Source organism: Onychomys torridus, chromosome 8 (assembly GCF_903995425.1).
Source record: "Onychomys torridus chromosome 8, mOncTor1.1, whole genome shotgun sequence".
Classification (NCBI taxonomy): Eukaryota; Metazoa; Chordata; class Mammalia; order Rodentia; family Cricetidae; genus Onychomys; species Onychomys torridus.
This window is the reverse complement of record NC_050450.1, coordinates 17171715-17193270: the sequence shown is the minus strand read 5'-3', so window position 1 is coordinate 17193270 and position 21556 is coordinate 17171715. Positions and strand designations below refer to the sequence as shown.

The following is a 21556-nucleotide window of genomic DNA, read 5'->3' as shown; positions in this document are numbered from 1 at the left end:
GTGTTCCTTCCCACAGGACTTTCTCACAGCCCTGGAGCAAGCAAGCCTGAACACTATTGACTCAGAATAGATGTCAGATATAAACTGGGAAACTCAGTCAGTTGTGGGTTCCCACAATTCCTCCTTTTTTATTTATTTTAAGACTCCACTGAGTCTCCCAGATGACCATGTCTGTCTTAGGTATTTACTTCCCACACTCCAATCTTACCCATCATGGGAGCATGAATTCCATCATTCATATCCTGTCTTAGGTTGAAAGGAGGCAAAGAAAACTTACCTGTCTTTGGTTATCATCCTTTGGTATCGTAAGTCAGGGGAATATGTGGAGTTTTACTCCACGAAATTCTGAGCCCAATTTTTATAGCAAGTTTGTAATCAGCTTGAAAACCATAGGCAAACAGATTAATCCTATTAGGATATATATCCCAATACTTATAATATAACTTAAGAGTGAAGTAAATGATGAGCATGATGTAATAGCCTTTTAAAATTGTTCCGACATTTTTCAGCTGTTTTAACCATATCAAAATCTAATTTTCCCTTTTTATTTTTGTAATCTCTTGATGTAATTTAGCCAAATCTAAAGATTCATTAGAATCGTGCCAAATTCCTTTACAATGTGCCTTAACATTTTCCCATCCAACAACATTTTCATTATATATAGAAGATGTAATATAAATCCATTCATTATTAGCATGACATTTTAAATGTATTCTAGTTTTAGGCTTTGGAGCTCATCTCCCTAAAATTGTACCATCTCATATAAGGCATTCAATTTATGTTCCATTCTTATATCTATATCTTTTTGTGTTTTTAATGTCATAGAAACATTCTTGGATAACTGATTAACAAAACACACTGTCTGAATGGACTGAGACAAAGCCATAGTAGTATATAGTAGAAACAATCATAGTAGTAGCAAGCATGGTAACAAGAGCTGCAATTTCTGCTATAACTAATCCAATCACATGCTGTTATCTATCTAAAGCTTTTTTAATCATTTGTAAACATTTATGATGAAATCATAGATCATTTATATATATTGGCTGCATTATAAGAGAAGGTTGTTTTAACATTATTATATGAGTGTGATTGTCTATTTGAGAAATGTAATTAGTCAAAATGCAATTAAAACATGATATAGTAAACATAGAAGTATTTATAAAAAATATTTACCTCTCCAACTAAAAGGACATAGGGCAATATAACATAAGCTAAAACAGTCTCAATCAAAAGATAAACAGGATTTTTGTTTTGTGATTTTGTTTTTGTTTTTTAAGACAGGGTTTTTCTGTATAGTTTTGGTGCCTGTCCTGGATCTCGGCCTATAGATCAGGCTGGCCTCAAACTCATCTGGCTCTGCCTCCCTAGTGCTAGATTAAAGGCATGCAACACTGCTGCCTGGCGACAAATGGGTTTTGATGAACTGGAATGTCCTGTCATTGTCCCCATGGCAGGAGCAAGTTTCCAACATAAGTTTGTGAAAATCCTGTACTGGAATACCAAATTCCAGCTGACAGTCGTTGGTCCCAAGATTCAGCTGTAGACATAGGATAAGAGTCAATATAATCATCTTGATTTCCAGACCAGTCAAGACTATATTGTTGTGTCCCTGTGATGTTGTATTTTAAAGGAACAATGCCAGTACATCACCTCCATAACAAAGTTCTGTGAGACTCTCACAATTCTTTTGTGCATGGAGGAAATCATTGAGGGGGTGAAATATTACTTACCTAATTACTTTGGGGAAGCAATGACTTTGTATAACTGGTACATTGTTTATAATGCCTCATTATTTGTTTTGAAAACATTCCAAAACATCCCTCTAAAGAAATATTTCTTTAGCAAAACATAAATGAATTCTTTTATCATATCCAAAATAACAAAAATTTTGAGCAATAAAGAATTCTTGAGTGGCAGGTTGATCTAATAGCTGGGTATCATTGACTTTGACCACAGTCTTCCCTCCTTCCCAAATCACAGGATGTAACACAGGTGGATAAGGAACATTGGCCCAATAGGTCTCATTCTGGCACCTCTGCATGGCCATCAGCAACATCAGGACCAGCATTTCTCAGTTCCATATATCACAACACTCAGGCAGTGAGGTTGTTTTCTTCCTGTGATAAAACATAAACATTCCCTCATTGTCATATTAAAACAGGGTTGGGCCTCTTCATTGATTAAAAAAAAACCTGCTACTGATCTCAAATGTTTCACACTGATTCAGGATTTGATATATTCATGCAAATGTAAGTTTTTATTATGATATATGCATACCTATATTTGCATGAACTGTTATACAATGTTCTAAGCTGCTGGAAAGAAACCACAAGAAAAGGACTTTGATGAAAATTTGCATGTTTTCTAAAAAGCAAGAGAAGTCAAAAGACTAAAATCAAAAAAAAATTGTTTATGTCGGGCTGATCCGAAAGAACATAGAAAAAGGTCTAGCCTAAAGGTACATGAAAATTACAGAAGGCCAAAGGAGATATAAACTATAGTAACTTCAAAGAAAAACTATAAGATATATGGGAGATTTAACCACATTAGGGTAATTCTGGTCGGTTTTCTTAACTGTTAAAAATAGCTAATGATTCTGCCTTTTCAATATTTAGAATATATATTATATCCTGAAAAACTAAAGCCTCAAAAATAAAAAAATAGGTTAAAAACTTTAAATAATTTTCAGAAGTTACTAGGGGATATTCAATGATTATAATCTTATTTAAAAATTATCTACCAATGATTTAGAACCTTTAAGTGATATTTTAAAAGGAGATAATGATCCTAATTCACCTAGACAATTAACTAAAAAAAAAGGGACAGGCTCTTTCACAGATTGAAAATGCTATTCAGTTATCAATAAATACATTATATCGATTATGATCAACCTTGACAAACATATATCCTGCCCACTAGACTTACTCCTAAAGCAATATTATGACAAAATGGTCCTGTTTTATGGTTACATCTTCCTCTTTTACCAGTCAAAATGTTAAATTCTTATAAACCTGTAACATGTCTAATACAAAAGAGTCAAATTAAATCTAATAAATATTTTGGCAAAGAGCCTGAGATTATTAATAAGCCATTCACTCAACAACAAGTTGATTGGCTATTTCAAAATAATGATTATCAGGCAATTGCTCAATAATCAAGTTTTGCTCAAGTTTTAGGTGAAATTAATAATCATTTTGCTGCTGATAAATTATTACACTTTGCTCAGATACATTCTTTTATTTTCCCTAAAATAATAATAATACAAATTCTAATAAAAGATGCTGCTTTGATATTTACTAATGTCTCATCTAATGGAAAATCAGCCTATGTAATCAATGAAAAGGATATATAATCTAGACTAGTACTGCTTCAACTCAAATATTAAAGAAGCAGGAACTGTGGGAGCCCACAGTGACTCAGTTTCCCAGTTTGAATCTGACATCTATTCTGAGTCAATAATTGTTCAGGCTTGCTTGCTCCAGGGCTGTGAGAAAGTCCTGTGGGAAGGAACACACTGTCTAGCTGCAGCTGCTGCTGGCCTCAGGCTGCTGACATCCAGCTGGGAGGAACATCAAGATAGAAAATGAAATGGCCTGTTCCTTGACCCAAGGACAGGATAGACAATGGTTGAATGCCTGTGCTATGTGTTCTTCTACTTCTGCCCTTCAAGTTTGTATATAAGCTGGCTGTGAGATAAACTCAGGCACTGTCTGGCATTGACTGGCAGTCCTTTCCACTCTGTCTGTCTTCTTCATTGTCTCCACAATCCGCAGGCCTCCACAAAGCTACCTGGTCATCTTGTCGGCTGGCTCTGACACTGATCTAGGCAAAGGATCTCTGGAGGTGAGGAACTGGCTCTGAGCTCTCTCTTAATGCCTTCCCCTTTGTTTCCCTTTCTTCAGAGACACAAGGCAATCAGAGGTTAGGAGCAGGGTGGAAATCCAGGACATCATCAGGGGGTGAGTAGGGTTATGGCTCCTGGGCTTCCTTAGCATACCCTGACTGTATCCACCTCCTGTGACTAATTTACATAGAAGATTCACTGATCTTCCTTACCCATATCTCTTGGTCTTCACTTTGGTCTGAGCTAACCCACTCAGGGCTGGAATGCCCAGACTTGGGAAGGGCTGAAACCCATCATCAGGGAGGCACATGGGGAGGGACTTCTGGATCAGAAGTGATCATAGAAGCTGGAAGGTCTCTCTTCCAGTTAAGTCTGGTGGCCTTAGGGCCTCTTGGCAATGACAGAAATTGCTCATGTAAGCTGAGAGCAGTGCAGACCCCAGGTGTGCAGACCCCTTCTTTGGACCTTTGCTCTGTTCCAGAAAGGCCAACCAGTCCCCTGGGACAGGCCAGATTTTGACTGTCCTCACCAGTGTCCACCAATAGGGCTCTGCCTTTCTCCTACAACACCCTAAGGATCTTGGGATCTTAGGTTACTGTTGCCAAGTTTGGCAAATATAAGCACAGTCCCCCAGGTTAATCAAATGGGAGATAAACAATGAACACTCTTGAAAGGTATCTTGGCCTGCACAATGTTTAGCATATCCTTATTCTTTGAAAACTGAACATGGGGTGCCAAGGAGATTGTTCAGTGAGTAACAATGCTTGCTGTGCAAGTACAAGGCCCTACGTTTGGATTCCCGGCACCCACATAATTCTAACCCAAATACAAAGGTCCAGGCTCACTGACCCTGCCTCAAAAAATAAGGTTGGGGAGCTGGTGAGAAGGCCCCACGAGTAAGAGCGCTTCCTCCACAAACCTGAGGACCTGAGTAGGGATACTCAGCACTCAGGTTAAAAACAACAAAAACAAAACAAAAACAAAAAAACCCTGAATGGCTAGGCGTGTCTATAACCTCAGTATGGGACATGGCCGGCAAAGAGGCAGGCAGATATAAGAGCCTTTGGCCAGCCAGCCAGCCCAGGGAAAAACTGGAAGGCCAGTGAGAGACACATCACCAGGCACTAAGGTAGACAGAGATAAAAGAAGAAACTCTGTGTCCTGCTCTGACCTCTGCATAGGCACATGCACATGCAACATGCATGTGCTCCTACACATGCTCGAACACGTGCATGCATACACACACTTTAGTAATAAATAAAACAGAAGCATATTTTAATTTTGTGCAATGTCTACAGGGTCTCACTATGTACCCCAGGCTAGCCTTAAGTCTGGATTGTTCCATCTCCTCCTCACAAGTGCTGGAGATTACAGGCAGGCAATACCACATTCAGTTATAGTTATGATTTAAAAATGAAATGTTTGGAGCCTGGTTTGTGGTCCAGTCCTGTAATCCCAGGAGGTTGGCACAAGAGAATGGATCACAAATCAAGACCAGTCTGGCTACAGAGTCACTTCAAGGTCAACTTGGACAACTTAGTGGAACTCTGTCTCAAAATAAAAAGTAAAAAGAGGATTGGAGCCTGGCATGGAGGCTCATGCCCATAATGTCAGCACTCAGGAGGCTGAGGCAGGAGGGTTTCCACCGTGAAGAAATTCAAGGCCAATCTGTTTAATCTCAATGTGTGAGATCCTATTTAAAAAACAGACAGACACAGGTAGTTAAGTAGGTACATAGATCGATAGATAGATAGATGATAGACAGAAAGACAGATAGACAGACAAATAGCATGTGTCAGGCTCTATTCAACTCTCAGAACTAAAAAATAAGTAGTTGATGGTCTGGAATGGTTCTGCAGGTAAGAGTCTTGCTGCCACGCTTGGCAGTCTGAGGTTGGTACCTGAGTTTACACAATGGAAAGAGAGAACTGACTTTAATAAGTGTTCTCTGATCTCTGCAAGCATGCAATGGCACAAGGTATTCACCATACAATAAACAAAATCGAACAAGTAAATAAATAAATAGGTAAATGGCTATAATTAGATGAAAATATTATGCATTGCTTATCTAAAATTCAAATTGAATTTGATATCCTTTCTACATTTCCTGTGGAGGCTGGCTGATTTGGGATGCATCTTAGCAGGTAAGAACAACAAACCATCTAGAAGATGTGGAGAGGAGACCTCTTTTCTTTGCTTGGTACAACAGCTGCCAGGGACCTCCAGTTCCCACCGGACAACACCAGTAGAGTAGGTTCTGTCTTGCTGGTTCCAGAGAACACCCACTGAGGTCAACGTCCATCTCTGGTCTACTTGCCTGAGCAGAGGGGTCTCAATGTGGCTGCTGCCTCCTTTAGGGTGAAAGGGGAAGAGACTCCTAATGGGAAAGTGTGAGCTGACAGACCCTCAGAAGATTCAAGCTCAGGAGGGGTGCTATGGGTGAGTGGGCCACCCTGATACAACTACCCACCTGGGGTCAGACTTTTTGGGAACTAGAGGATGATCAGGCATGTGTCCCAGAGAGGTGGAGGCAGTAAGAATCTGTGGGTCCCAAGGAGAGGTTGACACACCAGGGCTAAACCACTTGGTACTTCCTTGTCTTAGGCTATAAAATGGGCACTGTAGTGAGGCCAGCCTCAGGGCTGCCTCAAGGACTGAGGGCTTTGCTGAGAACTCTGTCTGCTCAGTTGGTGGGAGCAGTGTCTGGAAGGGCTATGCATAAGTAAGTGTTTTAAGAGAAAACGCTGAAAAGTTCTCAGGTAACAACCCATAAAAGGAAGGGAGGTGGGACCTATAAGGCCCATTCTCCCAGTACAGACCTGGACCATTTTTCCCTGGGAAGCCATGAGCAGGATGCATCTGATTTCCCCTCACATATGCTCAGGACTCTGCATATCTGATGTACTAGAGACAAACATATTTTTAGGCTCTAGGCACCTCCTTAGTCTGGATTTATGGAAATCAACAGTGTGACCACATTCTCCCTCTTTCAGCTCTGAAACCCCTGTGCCCCAGTGGGATTCAACAGGATGTCCTCTGCAAATGCAGAGGACAGCATCAACTGTGAGGTTCATTTGTTTAAAGGCAGAGATGAGGAACACAAATACTGTCTCAGGAAGTCCCGGATATAAACCCATATTAATGCAGGAAACCCTGTCAAGGGCAGGACTGTGGAGGTCTCACTGGTACTATAGTTAAGTGGTGTCAGGGCATAAAGGGACCCAAGGGACTCAGACCAAACAGCACAGGCAAGGAAGGAGCAGCAGTCCAGCCTGGTGCAGAGGGGGGATAAGAGGAGAAACAGGGGATGGGTTTAGCCAGCTAGAAACTGACCCACGAGGGAGAGATGGAAGGGTTTGGAATATGGGGTTTCTCCAGGAGTAGCTTTAGACTTTGGGGAGCCCAGTGTGATGTGACATCATGGGGTCTCTTGCTAAGAGCTGAGTTGGAATGGAAGCACATTTGGGGGGTTGCAGAGTGGATTGTGGGTGAAACCATCCCTGGGCTCTTCTGAAGCCTTTAGAGACTGTGGAAAAAGAGGGTTCCCTAATGTTTCTTTGTCTCAATCTGGAGTGTGGGGATGCCTGAAATCTGATGTCTTTTCCTCAGAGCCTTTCTGAAATCTTGTCATCTCCCTGTGGCTCTAAGCACCAGACTTGTGCCCCAAACCCTCAGGAGCCATGCTGCTGTTGCTGACCCTGGCTCTCCTTGCTGGAGCCACCTGCAGAGCCCAGAGTGAGTACCTGAGCATCCTTTGTGGTCTTCACCTCCTGTGTCCTGTCCTAGGCATAGGGCCTCTGAGTGAGAGAGTGGCCCTGAGTGTTTTATGCCTCACTTTCCCCAGATATACTGGGTAATAAAGTCGGCACCTATTTCTACATTCATGGTGAAGAGCAGGGGGATATCAAGGCCATCCGGATCTTCTATACACTGGCCCTACACCTCAAGGGGTGAGTAGGGTTCTGGCTCCTTGGCTTCCTGCAGCACTCCCCAGTTGTGCCTGCTCCTGTGGCTTGTCTAGAACCCTCACCTGAGCTAGCCCACTCAGAGCTGGAATGCCCAGGCTCAGGTAGGACTAGACAATGCTCAGGGAGGCAGGTGGAGAGGTACCTCCAACTTTGTGATTCAGAAAGGATCATAGAGGCTGAAGGGTCCCTCCTTCACATAGTTCTGGTGGTCCTAGTGCTCCTTGGTAGTCACAGGAACTGCTTCGTGCTCTGAGAGATGTCCCTGACTTCACAGGACATGAAATGATGTGCAGTTCATTCTGCCATTCTGGATCTTTGCTCTGCTCAGCTCTAGAAAGGCCAGCCATTCCCTAGGGACAGGCCAGAGCTTGATTGTCCTCACCAGCTTCTGCCTTATGAGGTCTGCTGTTCTCCTAGAGTGCCTCAAAGGCCTTGTGCTCAAAGCGTGTTGCCAAGCTTGTTAAATGCAAGCACAGTCCCCAAGGGTAATAGACTTTCAGATGTGTAGATGGAAGTTTCTCAGTCCAGCCCGGTCCTGTAAGAATCGTTTTATAATAATCATTCAGAGGCTTAACATTAATTACAAACTGTTTGGTCTACAGCTCAGGCTATTGCTAGCTAGCTATTACATCTTAAATCAACCCATTTCTACTCATCTATGAATCACCAAGAGTCTCGTGTCTTTACTGTGTTCTGGCACATCTCGCTCCCTTGGCAGCTTGGAGCATCTCCCCCGACTCCATCTCTCTTCTCCCTGTATCTCTGCTTGAATTTCCTGCCTGGTTATAACCTGTCTTACCGCAGGCCAAAGCAGTCTCTATTTCTTTTTGTTGTTGTTGTTGTTTTGTTTTGTTTTTTGTTTTTTTCGAGACAGGGTTTCTCTGTGTAGCTTTGCGCCTTTCCTGGAACTCACTTGGTAGCCCAGTCTGGCCTCGAACTCACAGAGATCCTCCTGCCTCTGCCTCCCGAGTGCTGGGATTACAGGCGTGAGCCACCACCGCCCGGCATAGTTAATTCTTTTTTTCTTTTTAAGATTTATTTATTTATTATATATAAATAGCATGTATGACTGCAAGCCAGAAGAGGGCACCAGATCTCATTACAGATGGTTGTGAGCCACCATGTGGGTGCTGGGAATTGAACTCAGGACCTAAGCTCAGTGCTCTTAACCTCTGAGCCATCTCTCCAGCCCCGCAGTCTCTTTATTAACCAATGGTAGCAACACGTATTTACAGCACACGTAAAGACACCCCACAGCACAGATGATCAATGGATGTTCTTCTACTGTGTCTCCTGTGTAATACTGAGGTCATCACAATCCTTTGAAAATTCCAAGTTGGGTGATAGAGAAGGCTGAGCACACAAGGTGTTTGCTGTGCAAGTATGAGGCCCTAAGTTTGGGTCCCAGGACCCTTGAGAAAGCTGAGAACAGCAGCACAAGTCTTAAACCTAAAGCTGTGGGAGCAGAGACAGGGAGATCCTGCTGGACTTGGCTGGCCAGTGTCTGACCCAAAATGCAATTCCAGGTTCACTTGGAGACTCTGCCTAGGAAAAATAAGGGAGCATACCAGGAAAAAGGCAGAGAAAGTAAGAAAGAGCATTTGCTCTGCAAACAGGAAGACCTGAGTTTGGATTCCCAGAACCCATGTAAAAGGAAGGAGTAGCCTGGCAAGAGGGATGGGCTGTGAGTTAAGTACTGGGGCATCGACAGGAACATCCCAAGAGCTCTTGGGCCAGCCAGTCTAGCTGCATCACTGAACTTCCATTCAGTGAGAGACCTTGTCTCCAAGCAATAAGTCAGATAGGCAGAGAGAAAGATAGTGCCCTGCTCTATCCTCTGCATGCTCAAAACATGCAGCAAAGACAGACAGACAGACAGACAGACACACACACACACACACACACACCATCATACCACACATACCACCACAACAAACACACCACCACACCACACACACACACACACACACACACACACACACACACACACACTGATCAGGGAATATATCCAACACCTACATTTGGCCTCCACAACACAGGCAAACAGATATGTATACAGTGCCTACCCACACAATTCAGAACTGACAACATGGTTATACTTCCCCTCCCTCTTTTGTGGTTATAGAGGTTGAAATCAAGACATACCACTATGTTTTGTCTGTAGCAATCAATTTTATGAGACAGGGTCTCCCTTCAGATCCAAGGCTGGCATTAAGCTTAGAGCCTTCACTCCTCACCCTCACAACTGCTGGAGAGTCTGTGGCCATGTTTTAAAATGTAATATTGGAGTCTTGGCCTGGTGCATCCTGTAATCTCTCTACCCAGGATGCTGATGCTAGAGAATGTCAAGTGTGAGGCCAAACTGTGCTACAGAGCCCCTCAGGGTCAACTGGGACAACTTAGTCAACCCTGTCTCAGAGTAGAAAGCAAAGGGAGGATTGGAGGCCAGCATGGTGGCTCATGTCAATAATGTCAGAACTCAGGAGGCTGAGGCAGGAGGATTCCCACCATGAAGAAGTTCAAGAAAATCATGGCCACAGAGTGAGATTCTGTTTCAAATGAAACAAAAAACAAAGAAAGAATGGGTGGGGAAATGGTAATATAGCTTAGTGGTTTGCCTAGTACATGTAGTACAGGTTCGGTTTCCAGTACCACTAAAGAAGTAAAGGCTGCTGCTGGAGGGATGGCTCAGAGGTTAAGAGCACTGACTGCTCTTCCCAAGGTCCTGGGTTCAATTTCCAGCAATCCACATGGTGGCTAAGAAGAAGAAGAAGAAGAAGAAGAAGAAGAAGAAGAAGAAGAAGAAGAAGAAGAAGAAGAAGAAGAAGAAGAACCATGGAACCCACACAGTGGAAGGAGAAAACAATATCCCAATGATTCTCCTCTCACCTCCACTAAGGCACATGTGAGCCTGCATGGATAGATAGACACACACACACACACACACACACACACACACACACACACACACACTTGCACAAAATAAGTAATAAATCAATGTCAGAAATAAGCAAATAAACTATGCAACACAAAATCTGCTTACACTGGAAATTACTTATGATTATCTGAAATTCTAGTTGAATTGGATGTCCTTCCTGCGTTTTAACTGTGGTATGATTTGGTATGCCTCTTATCATGCAAGAGAAGGAAGTTGGCATTAGCAATAGTGTAGTAGACATCTTTTCTTGGTAGAACAGTTCCCAGGGCTCTCCTGTTCCCTCCTGACAACACTAGGAGAGCCAACCCTGTCTCCCTGGCCTCTGCCTGTCAGGTCTGCTGACCTGAGCAGAGGGGTCTCATTGTGGCTGCTGCCTCATTGGGCCAGACAGGGGAGGAGGCTCCAGATGGGAAACTGTGCCTTAGGCAGACCTGTAAAAGATTCAGGCTCAGAATGGGCTGCAGTGGTAGAGCAAGCCACCCAGGCAGAGATGTATGACCTGAGCCAGACTCTATGAGGACCTGTGAGAAGGGATGTGTCTGGAAGAGGCAGAAGGAGGGAGGACTCCATGTAGCCATATCAGAGCTGGGTGCTTCTGGAGACTGAACTGTGAACCAAGAACCAGGACAGGGCACTGTTATGGGTAGGAACAGTAATTCTTGAAGTTGCACTGACTTGATTTCTCTCCAGCATCCAGCTGCAGTTTCAAGATCAGTGGAGTGATATTGAAGGACTGCGTTCTACACGTTATGAAGAGTTTCATCTGAATGATGGCGAGCATGTAATAAAGGTTCTTGGTAGTGTGGGACTCTGCCTGAACTCCCTGACCTTCATTACCAACAAGGGGACTGAGTTTTCCTTTGGTATTAAAAAGGGCCGTCGAATTGTAGAGCGTGGAGGTCCAGACCAGCATCTACAGACTGTCAATGGTGTGTATTCACCCATCTGCCTCCAAGGAATGGGCTTCAAATGGACCTATAATACAGAGAAGCTTCCAAGAAAACCAACGCCCATCCCTGACGCTGACAAAGAGAAGGAAGATAACAAAGACAAAGAGGATGATGATGATGAAGAAGAAGATGATGATGATGATGATATTAACAGTGATGAGTATTAGGAAGATGAGAAAAAGTAGCAGTGAGCTCAGATCTCAGACCTGCATTCCCACATGGTATGACCTCCTTTCAGCCAAGGTCACCCGCCTGGCGGGATCAGTTTACCAGGTGACTGTTGGAGGAGGCAAAGCCCAAAAGATCCTGTATCTCTGTGTCCAATAAACTTTGTGCATCCACATGAGCCTGAGTGGTCCTTGTCTCCAAATGGGATGGTTTGGGGTCCCTCAAAGCCCTCTTTACCTCCCCACATTTGGACCTACACCTGTGCACTGAGTTAGGGTTTACACAGAAAGACCCTAGGTCAACTCAGCAGGCCTGAGGTCCCCAGAATGAGGCCAGCATCCAGCCACTGCCTGTCTAAGGCAACTTGGGACCTGCAGGAAGAGCTCAGTGTGTGTTGACCAAGCTGGCAGGGCCTGGCTTTGCAGTGGTCCCATTAACTGTACTTGAGCAGGGGCCATTGTCTCCTGTTCCTCTCCAGACCCTCCCATTCTCCAGCCACCTCCTCCCTTCCCTTCTTCTGTCCTGGTCTCTCCTCCCTCACAGAGCTAGGCTGCCTGTGTAAGTAGTAGGTTGTTACCATTCATTTTCATATGTGGTGCACTCAGAGTTCATCAGAGTTGTAGACAAGCAGGAGGAACTGAGCCTTTCTCTCCCTTGCTAGGAGCAGGAAAGTTCCAGGCTGTCTGCTATGTGACTGTACCCAGGGCCATTAAAGGGGCATCTCAAGCCCCAAATTATTATTCATCAGATAAGGCTCTGTGTCCTAAACCAGTAGGACTTGGAATTGGGGATGGGACAAGTCCTAGCCTGTGGGAGAAGAGGGCAGGAGTTTCCCAGGGTTGGAGGCTTTAAGAACCATTGTCCTTACAGGCAAGACAAAGGTCTTGTAGCTGGGTTGATGTCCCGGGCTCCCTACTGAAAGTCTTGCCTGGCTACAGAAGATGACTTCTTCAGGCTCCACATCCCCCATTATCAGGGGTCTTTGCTAGGGTCACCCTCAGAGACTCCAGGGAGTTTCCACTGCACTAGGTTTCCATATTCCGTATTCCATAGCTGCCAACTCCCAGTTCCAGTCGTCTCTCCATGTGCCCTCTCCCTCCACCTGACCCCTAGCTTGCCCCTCCTGTTTTCATCTGCACAAGCCCCAGTCCACTTGCAAAGTCTATTCTATTTCCCCCTCCCAGGGAGATCCACGTGTGCCCCTTGAGCCCTTCTTGCAACTTAGCCTCTCTGAGTATGTGGATTTTCACATGGGTATCCTTTACTTTATAGCTAACATCTACTTATAATTGAGTGTATACCATGTTTATTTTTCTGGTTCTGGGTTACCTCATTCAGGATGACTTTTTTCTAGCTCCATCCATATGTATGCGATTTTCGTGATGTCTTTTTTTTTGGTGGGGGGGGCTGAGGATCGAACCCAGGGCCTTGTGCTTGCTAGGCAAGCACTCTACCACTAAGCTAAATCCCAACCCTCCTTTTTTTGGGGGGGGGGTGAGGTTTTTTTTTTTTTAACTGCTGAGTACTACTCCATTGTGTAATGTGCCACATTTTCTTTATCCATTCTTTGGTTGAGGCACATCTAGGTTGTTTCCAATGTCTGGATGTTATTAATAAAGCCACAATGAACATAGCTGAGCATGGGTCCTTGTGGTAGGATGGAGTGTCCTCTGGGTATATGCCCAGCAGTGGTATAGCTGGGTCTTGAGGTAGATTGATTCCCAATTTTCTGAGAAACCATTAATTTCCACAGTGGCTGTAAAGACTGTACTTTTGCCAGCAATGAAGAAGTGTTCCCCTTGCTCCACATCCTCTCCGGCATGAGCTGTCACTTGTATTTTTGATTTTAGCCATTCTAACAGATATAAGATGGAATAACAAAGTAAATTTGATCTGCATTTCCTTGATAGCTTAGGGTGTTGAACGTCTCTTCAAGTGTTTCTCAGCCATCTCGGAACCTCATGGAGGGAGAGGAAGGATTGTAGAAACCAGAGGGGTTGAGGACACCAGGAGAACACAGTCCACAGAATCAGTTGAGCAGGCTCATGGGGCTTCTAGGGACTGAAGCGATAACCACAGATCCTGTATGGGTCTGAGCTAGGTCCTCTTTATGTACATTTTTTTTTTTTTTTTTTTTTTTTTAGTCTTTCGAGACAGAGTTTCTCTGTGTAGCTTTATACCTTTCCTGGAACTCATTCTGTGGCCTAGGCTGGCCTCAAACTCACAGAGATCCTCCTGCTTCTGCCTCCTGAGTGCTGCAATTAAATGTGTGTGCCACCACCCAGCCTGCTTCTTGGTGCTCTTGGAGGACTCCTAATAGTGGGAGTGGGGCTGTCTCTGGCTCTTTTGCCTGCTCTTGGGACCCTTTTCCTCCTACTGGCTTGCCTTGTCCAGCTTCGATATGGGAATTTGTTCCTAGTCTTGTTGTAACTTGCTGTGCTGTATTCCACTGATATCCCTGAGAGGTCAGCTCTTTTCTGAAGGGAAACAGAGGAGTGATTTTTGGAGAGAAACGTGGTTATAAGTGGTAGGGAGGGAAGTGGAGGGGTGGGAAACTGCCAGGACATAATGTAGCTGGAGTTTTCTCCATTCCCACGTCAGTCCGCAGACACTCAGACCCAAATAAACACACAGAGGCTTATATTAATTAAAACTGCTTGGCCATTAGCTCAGGCTAACTACTGACTAGCTCTTACACTTACACTCAGCCCCTTTCTGTTAATCTACATATTGCAATGTGTTCTGTGGCTTTACCTGTGGGCAATTACATGCTGCACTCTGGACTGTGGGCTGGTGTCTACTGAATCATCCTTCCTCTTCTCAGAATTCTCCTTGTCTGCTTACCCTGCCTAAACTCCCTTCTGGCTACTGGCCAATCAGCATTTTATTAAAACAATGTACAAAAGCATTATCCCACAACAATGTAATATGTGAGAGAAGAAGGATTTGAAAGCTTGACAATATGTATATAGGTGATGCCACTTTATTAAAATGTACCATGTAGATGGATGGTGATGCTGTATGCCTTTAATCCTAGCACTCAGGAGGCAGAGACAGGTGGATTCTGTGTGTTTGAGGTCACCCTGGTCTAAAGAATGAATTCCAGGACAGGCAGACCTATACAGAGAAACTCTGTCTCAAAAAGAACTAAAATATAGCCGGGCAGTGGTGGCACATGCCTTTAATCCCAGCACTTGGGAGACAGAGCCAGGCAGATCTTTGTGAATTCGAGGCCAGCCTGGTCTATAGAGCGTGATCCAGGAAAGGCGCAAAGCTACACAGAGAAACCCTGTCTCTAAAAAACAAAAGAACTAATACATATACATATACATATACACACACACACACACACATACACACACACACACACACACACACACATACACACACACACACATACATACTTTGGAGCCAATGCTTGTTTACAGAAATGAAATAATAGTATAAATGAGATAAAATGTCTTGAAGGAGATAGGTAAAATGTGTTTTTAATAAATAAAAATGAATTTTATATAATAAAATAAGATTTTTCCCCCCAGAGACGAAAAATCAAAGATGAAAACAAAACTAAGAAAAGTTTTAAGCTAAAAGCTAAGCTCAGAAGATCTGAGTGAGTTGTGCAAGGTTTCTGGAAAAATGACCTAAGATTGGTCTGTGTTTATGATAAAAATTCCTAAGATCATATTGGTCCACTTATGGTAATATTGACAGTCTTTTTGTTTGTTTTTCTTTGTTTTGTTTTGTTTTTGAGACAACTTTTCTCTGTGTAACAGCTCTGGTTGTCCTGGATCTCACTCTGTAGATGAGGCTAGCCTCAAACTCACAGAGATCTGCCTACCTCTGTGAGTCTGAGATTAAAGGTGTGCACCACCACAGCCCAATAATAAAGAGTCTTAAAAACAATGAATACAAGTCTAATCAACATAATATCTTGCATTTTTGTCAATCTTTCTGTTTTGTTTTGTTGAAACAAGGTCACCCTACATAGCCCTGGTTGTCCTAGAACCCACTATGTATACCAAGTTGGCCTCAAATTCAAAGTGCTAGGATTAAGGTGTGTGCCACAACACCTGGCCATGTTTTTTGTTAACTATATTAGACTTTAACCACTTGGGGAAACTAAGTCATAACACAATAAGAATGTGGTGGTTTGAATGGAAATGGCCCTGAAGGCGTGGCCTTGTTGGAGAAGGTGTCACTGTGGGTGGGATTTGGAGTTTCAGAAGCTCCAGCCAGGCCCAGTGTCTCTCTCTCTCTTCCTGCTGCCTGCCCATCCAGATGTAAAACTCTAGGCTCCTTCTCTAGCACCGTTTCTGCTTGGTGTTTCTGTGTTTCCTGCCATGACAATAATGGACTGGACCTCTGAAACTGTTAGACAGCCCCAATGAAATGTTTTCCTTTATAAGAGTTATTGTGGTCATGATGTCTCTTCACCGCACTACAAACCTTAATTAAGACAAACAGTTTCTTTAAATTTTTTATTAGTTTAGATGTGTGACTGGTTTGCTTGCATATGTGTGTGTGTGATTCATTCATTCATTCATTCATAAATAATAAATAAATAAGTGCAAGCTGAGGATACGGCTCAGAGCCAGAGTGCTTGCTGAGCATTCATGAGGCCCTAGATTTAATCCCCAACTGCTTAGGAGATCATTTCAGGCAGCCTAGCTTTGTGAGGGAGGAGAGACCAGGGCAGGAGAAGGGAAGGGAAGAGGTGGCTGGAGAATGGGAGGGTCTGGAGAGGAACAGGAGACAATGGCCCCTGCTCAAGTACAGTTAAATGGGACCACTGCAAAGCCAGGCCCTGCCAGCTTGGTCAACACACACTGAGCTCTTCCTGCAGGTCCCAAGTTGCCTTAGACAGGCAGTGGCTGGATGCTGGCCTCATTCTGGGGACCTCAGGCCTGCTGAGTTGACCTAGGGTCTTTCTGTGTAAACCCTAACTCAGTGCACAGGTGTAGGTCCAAATGTGGGGAGGTAAAGAGGGCTTTGAGGGACCCCAAACCATCCCATTTGGAGACAAGGACCACTCAGGCTCATGTGGATGCACAAAGTTTATTGGACACAGAGATACAGAGCCATTTGGGCTTCGTCACCTCCATCCCAGGCTCACCAGGTACACTGGTCCCTCCAGGCAGGTGAGCTTGGCTGAGAGGAGATAATATAATATGGAGATTCAGGACTGAGATCTGAGCTCACTACTACTCTTACTCATCTTCCTTCTACTAATCATCATCATCAACATCATCATCATCATCATCATCATTATATATCTTTTTTTCATGTCTGCCTTTGTCTTTAACTTTTTTACCTGTCTTTTCCATTTCAGTGTCAGGGATGGGCATTGGTTCTCTTTGAGGCTTCTCTGGGTTATTAGTCCATTTGAAGCCCATCCCTTAGAGGCAGATGATTGAGTACAAGCCCCTGACAGTCTGTAGATGCTGTTCTGGACCTCCACTCTCTTCAATTGGAAGACCCTCTTTTATACCAAAGGAAAACTAAGTCCCCTTGTTGATAGTGAAGGTCAGGGAGGTCAGGCAGATTCCCACATTGCCATGCACCTTTATGATATGCTCGCCATCCTTCAGATGAAACTCTTCATAACGTGTAGAATGGCCTCCATAAACATCACTCCAGTGATTTTGAAATTGCAGCTGGATGCTGGAGAGAAATAAAGTCAGGGCAATGTAAGGAATGCCTGCTGTTTCTCAAAACTGTGCCTTGTTTTGTTTCCTGGTTCACAGTTCAGTCTCCAAAGCGCCCAACTCTGATATGGCTGCATGGAGTCTTTCTTCCATCTGCCTCTTCCAGACACATCCCTTCTCACAGGTCCTCATAGAGTCTGGCTCAGGTCATGCATCTCTGCCTGGGTGGCTTGCTCTACCACTGCAGCCCATTCTGAGCCTGAATCTTTTACAGGTCTGCCTAAGGCACAGTTTCCCATCTGGAGCCTCCTCCCCTGTCTGGCCCTCCCCTTCTTCTTCTTCTTCTTCTTCTTCTTCTTCTTCTTCTTCTTCTTCTTCTTCTTCTTCTTCTTCTTCTTCTTCTTCTTAGCCACCATGTGGATTGCTGGAAATTGAACCCAGGACCTTGGGAAGAGCAGTCAGTGCTCTTAACCTCTGAGCCATCCCTCCAGCAGCAGCCTTTACTTCTTTAGTGGTACTGGAAACCGAACCTGTACTACATGTACTAGGCAAACCACTAAGCTATATTACCATTTCCCCACCCATTCTTTCTTTGTTTTTTGTTTCATTTGAAACAGAATCTCACTCTGTGGCCATGATTTTCTTGAACTTCTTCATGGTGGAAATCCTCCTGCCTCAGCCTCCTGAGTTCTGACATTATTGACATGAGCCACCATGCTGGCCTCCAATCCTCCCTTTGCTTTCTACTCTGAGACAGGGTTGACTAAGTTGTCCCAATTGACCCTGAGGGGCTCTGTAGCACAGTTTGGCCTCACACTTGACATTCTCTAGCATCAGCATCCTGGGTAGAGAGATTACAGGATGCACCACCAGGCCAAGACTCCAATATTGCATTTTAAAACATGGCCATAGACTCTCCAGCAGTTGTGAGGGTGAGGAGTGAAGGCTCTAAGCTTAATGCCAGCCTTGGATCTGAAGGGAGACCCTGTCTCATAAAATTGATTGCTACAGACAAAACATAGTGGTATGTCTTGATTTCAACCTCTATAACCACAAAAGAGGGGGGGAAAGTATAACCATGTTGTCAGTTCTGAATTGTGTGGGTAGGCACTGTATACATGTCTGTTTGCCTGTGTTGTGGAGGCCAAATGTAGGTGTTGGATATATTCCCTGACCAGTGTGTGTGTGTGTGTGTGTGTGTGTGTGTGTGTGGTGTGGTGGTGTGTTTGTTGTGGTGGTATGTGTGGTATGATGGTGTGTGTGTGTGTCTGTCTGTCTGTCTGTCTGTCTTTGCTACATGTTTTGAGCATGCAGAGGATAGAGCAGGGCACTGACTATCTTTCTCTCTGCCTATCTGACTTATTGATTGGAGACAAGGTCTCTCACTGAATGGAAGTTCAGTGATGCAGCTAGACTGGCTGGCCCAAGAGCTCTTGGGATGTTCCTGTCACTGCCCCAGTGCTTAACTCACAGCCCATCCCTCTTGCCAGGCTACTCCTTCCTTTTACATGGGTTCTGGGAATCCAAACTCAGGTCTTCCTGTTTGCAGAGCAAATGCTCTTTCTTACTTTCTCTGCCTTTTCCCTGGTATGCTACCTTATTTTTCCTAGGCAGAGTCTCCAAGTGAACCTGGAATTGCATTTTGGGTCAGACACTGGCCAGCCAAGTCCAGCAGGATCTCCCTGTCTCTGCTCCCACAGCTTTAGGTTTAAGACTTGTGCTGCTGTTCTCAGCTTTCTCAAGGGTCCTGGGACCCAAACTTAGGGCCTCATACTTGCACAGCAAACACCTTGTGTGCTCAGCCTTCTCTATCACCCAACTTGGAATTTTCAAAGGATTGTGATGACCTCAGTATTACACAGGAGACACAGTAGAAGAACATCCATTGATCATCTGTGCTGTGGGGTGTCTTTACGTGTGCTGTAAATACGTGTTGCTACCATTGGTTAATAAAGAGATTGCGGGGCTGGAGAGATGGCTCAGAGGTTAAGAGCACTGGCTGCTCTTCCAGAGGTCCTGAGTTCAATTCCCAGCACCCACATGGTGGCTCACAACCATCTGTAATGAGATCTGGCGCCCTCTTCTGGCTTGCAGTCATACATGCTATTTATATATAATAAATAAATAAATCTTAAAAAGAAAAAAAGAATTAACTATGCCGGGCGGTGGTGGCTCACGCCTGTAATCCCAGCACTCGGGAGGCAGAGGCATGGGGACCTCTGTGAGTTCGAGGCCAGCCTGGGCTACCAAGTGAGTTCCAGGAAAGGCGCAAAGCTACACAGAGAAACCCTGTCTCGAAAAAAACAAAAAACAAAACAAAACAACAACAACAACAAAAAGAAATAGAGACTGCTTTGGCCTGCGGTAAGACAGGTTATAACCAGGCAGGAAATTCAAGCAGAGATACAGGGAGAAGAGAGATGGAGTCGGGGGAGATGCTCCAAGCTGCCAAGGGAGCGAGATGTGCCAGAACACAGTAAAGACACGAGACTCTTGGTGATTCATAGATGAGTAGAAATGGGTTGATTTAAGATGTAATAGCTAGCTAGCAATAGCCTGAGCTGTAGACCAAACAGTTTGTAATTAATGTTAAGCCTCTGAATGATTATTATAAAACGATTCTTACAGGACCGGGCTGGACTGAGAAACTTCCATCTACACATCTGAAAGTCTATTACCCTTGGGGACTGTGCTTGCATTTAACAAGCTTGGCAACACGCTTTGAGCACAAGGCCTTTGAGGCACTCTAGGAGAACAGCAGACCTCATAAGGCAGAAGCTGGTGAGGACAATCAAGCTCTGGCCTGTCCCTAGGGAATGGCTGGCCTTTCTAGAGCTGAGCAGAGCAAAGATCCAGAATGGCAGAATGAACTGCACATCATTTCATGTCCTGTGAAGTCAGGGACATCTCTCAGAGCACGAAGCAGTTCCTGTGACTACCAAGGAGCACTAGGACCACCAGAACTATGTGAAGGAGGGACCCTTCAGCCTCTATGATCCTTTCTGAATCACAAAGTTGGAGGTACCTCTCCACCTGCCTCCCTGAGCATTGTCTAGTCCTACCTGAGCCTGGGCATTCCAGCTCTGAGTGGGCTAGCTCAGGTGAGGGTTCTAGACAAGCCACAGGAGCAGGCACAACTGGGGAGTGCTGCAGGAAGCCAAGGAGCCAGAACCCTACTCACCCCTTGAGGTGTAGGGCCAGTGTATAGAAGATCCGGATGGCCTTGATATCCCCCTGCTCTTCACCATGAATGTAGAAATAGGTGCCGACTTTATTGCCCAGTATATCTGGGGAAAGTGAGGCATAAAACACTCAGGGCCACTCTCTCACTCAGAGGCCCTATGCCTAGGACAGGACACAGGAGGTGAAGACCACAAAGGATGCTCAGGTACTCACTCTGGGCTCTGCAGGTGGCTCCAGCAAGGAGAGCCAGGGTCAGCAACAGCAGCATGGCTCCTGAGGGTTTGGGGCACAAGTCTGGTGCTTAGAGCCACAGGGAGATGACAAGATTTCAGAAAGGCTCTGAGGAAAAGACATCAGATTTCAGGCATCCCCACACTCCAGATTGAGACAAAGAAACATTAGGGAACCCTCTTTTTCCACAGTCTCTAAAGGCTTCAGAAGAGCCCAGGGATGGTTTCACCCACAATCCACTCTGCAACTCCCCAAATGTGCTTCCATTCCAACTCAGCTCTTAGTAAGAAATCCCATGATGTCACATCACACTGGGCTCCCTAAAGTCTAAAGCTACTCCTGGAGAAACCCCATATTCCAAACCCCTTCATCTCCCTCATGGGTCAGTCTATAGCTGCCTCAATCCATACTCTGTTTCCCCTCTGGCCTCTCCTGCTCACCAGGCTGGACTGCTGCTTACCTGTGCTGTGTGGTCTGAGCCCCTTGGGTGGTTCCTTTATACCCTGGCACCACTCAGCCATAGTTGCTCTTGAATGATTTCTGGTAATGACTTGTCAGTTGGCCTTCAGAAACTGAACTTTTGTCCAACTCTGCAACCATTTAAAACTATGTACCCAGTATGCTTC

At 44.6% G+C, this 21556-nt stretch overlaps 1 protein-coding gene and 1 pseudogene across 1 annotated transcript; one reads left to right on the top strand and one right to left on the bottom strand.

The window, feature by feature from the left end:
* The first annotated feature begins 7515 nt into the window (after positions 1 to 7515).
* LOC118588349 (prostatic spermine-binding protein-like) lies at positions 7516 to 16787 on the top strand. Its single transcript, XM_036194611.1, has 4 exons — positions 7516 to 7582; positions 7692 to 7797; positions 11444 to 11761; positions 16715 to 16787. Exons 1-4 carry the CDS (start codon positions 7528 to 7530, stop codon positions 16785 to 16787), a joined length of 552 nt encoding a protein of 183 aa, XP_036050504.1. The 5' UTR covers positions 7516 to 7527.
* Positions 16788 to 16963: 176 nt separating this feature from the next.
* Positions 16964 to 20967, bottom strand: LOC118588347 (annotated as a pseudogene).
* Between the last annotated feature and the right edge of the window lie 589 nt (positions 20968 to 21556).

Coding starts and splice junctions, on each gene's coding strand:
- LOC118588349 (XM_036194611.1), top strand. CDS start 7,528: ATGCTGCTGTTGCTGACCCTGGCTCTCCTTGCTGGAGCCACCTGCAGA. Junction 7,583..7,691: donor AGCCACCTGCAGAGCCCAGA/GTGAGTACCTGA, acceptor CACTTTCCCCAG/ATATACTGGGTAATAAAGTC. Junction 7,798..11,443: donor CTGGCCCTACACCTCAAGGG/GTGAGTAGGGTT, acceptor ATTTCTCTCCAG/CATCCAGCTGCAGTTTCAAG.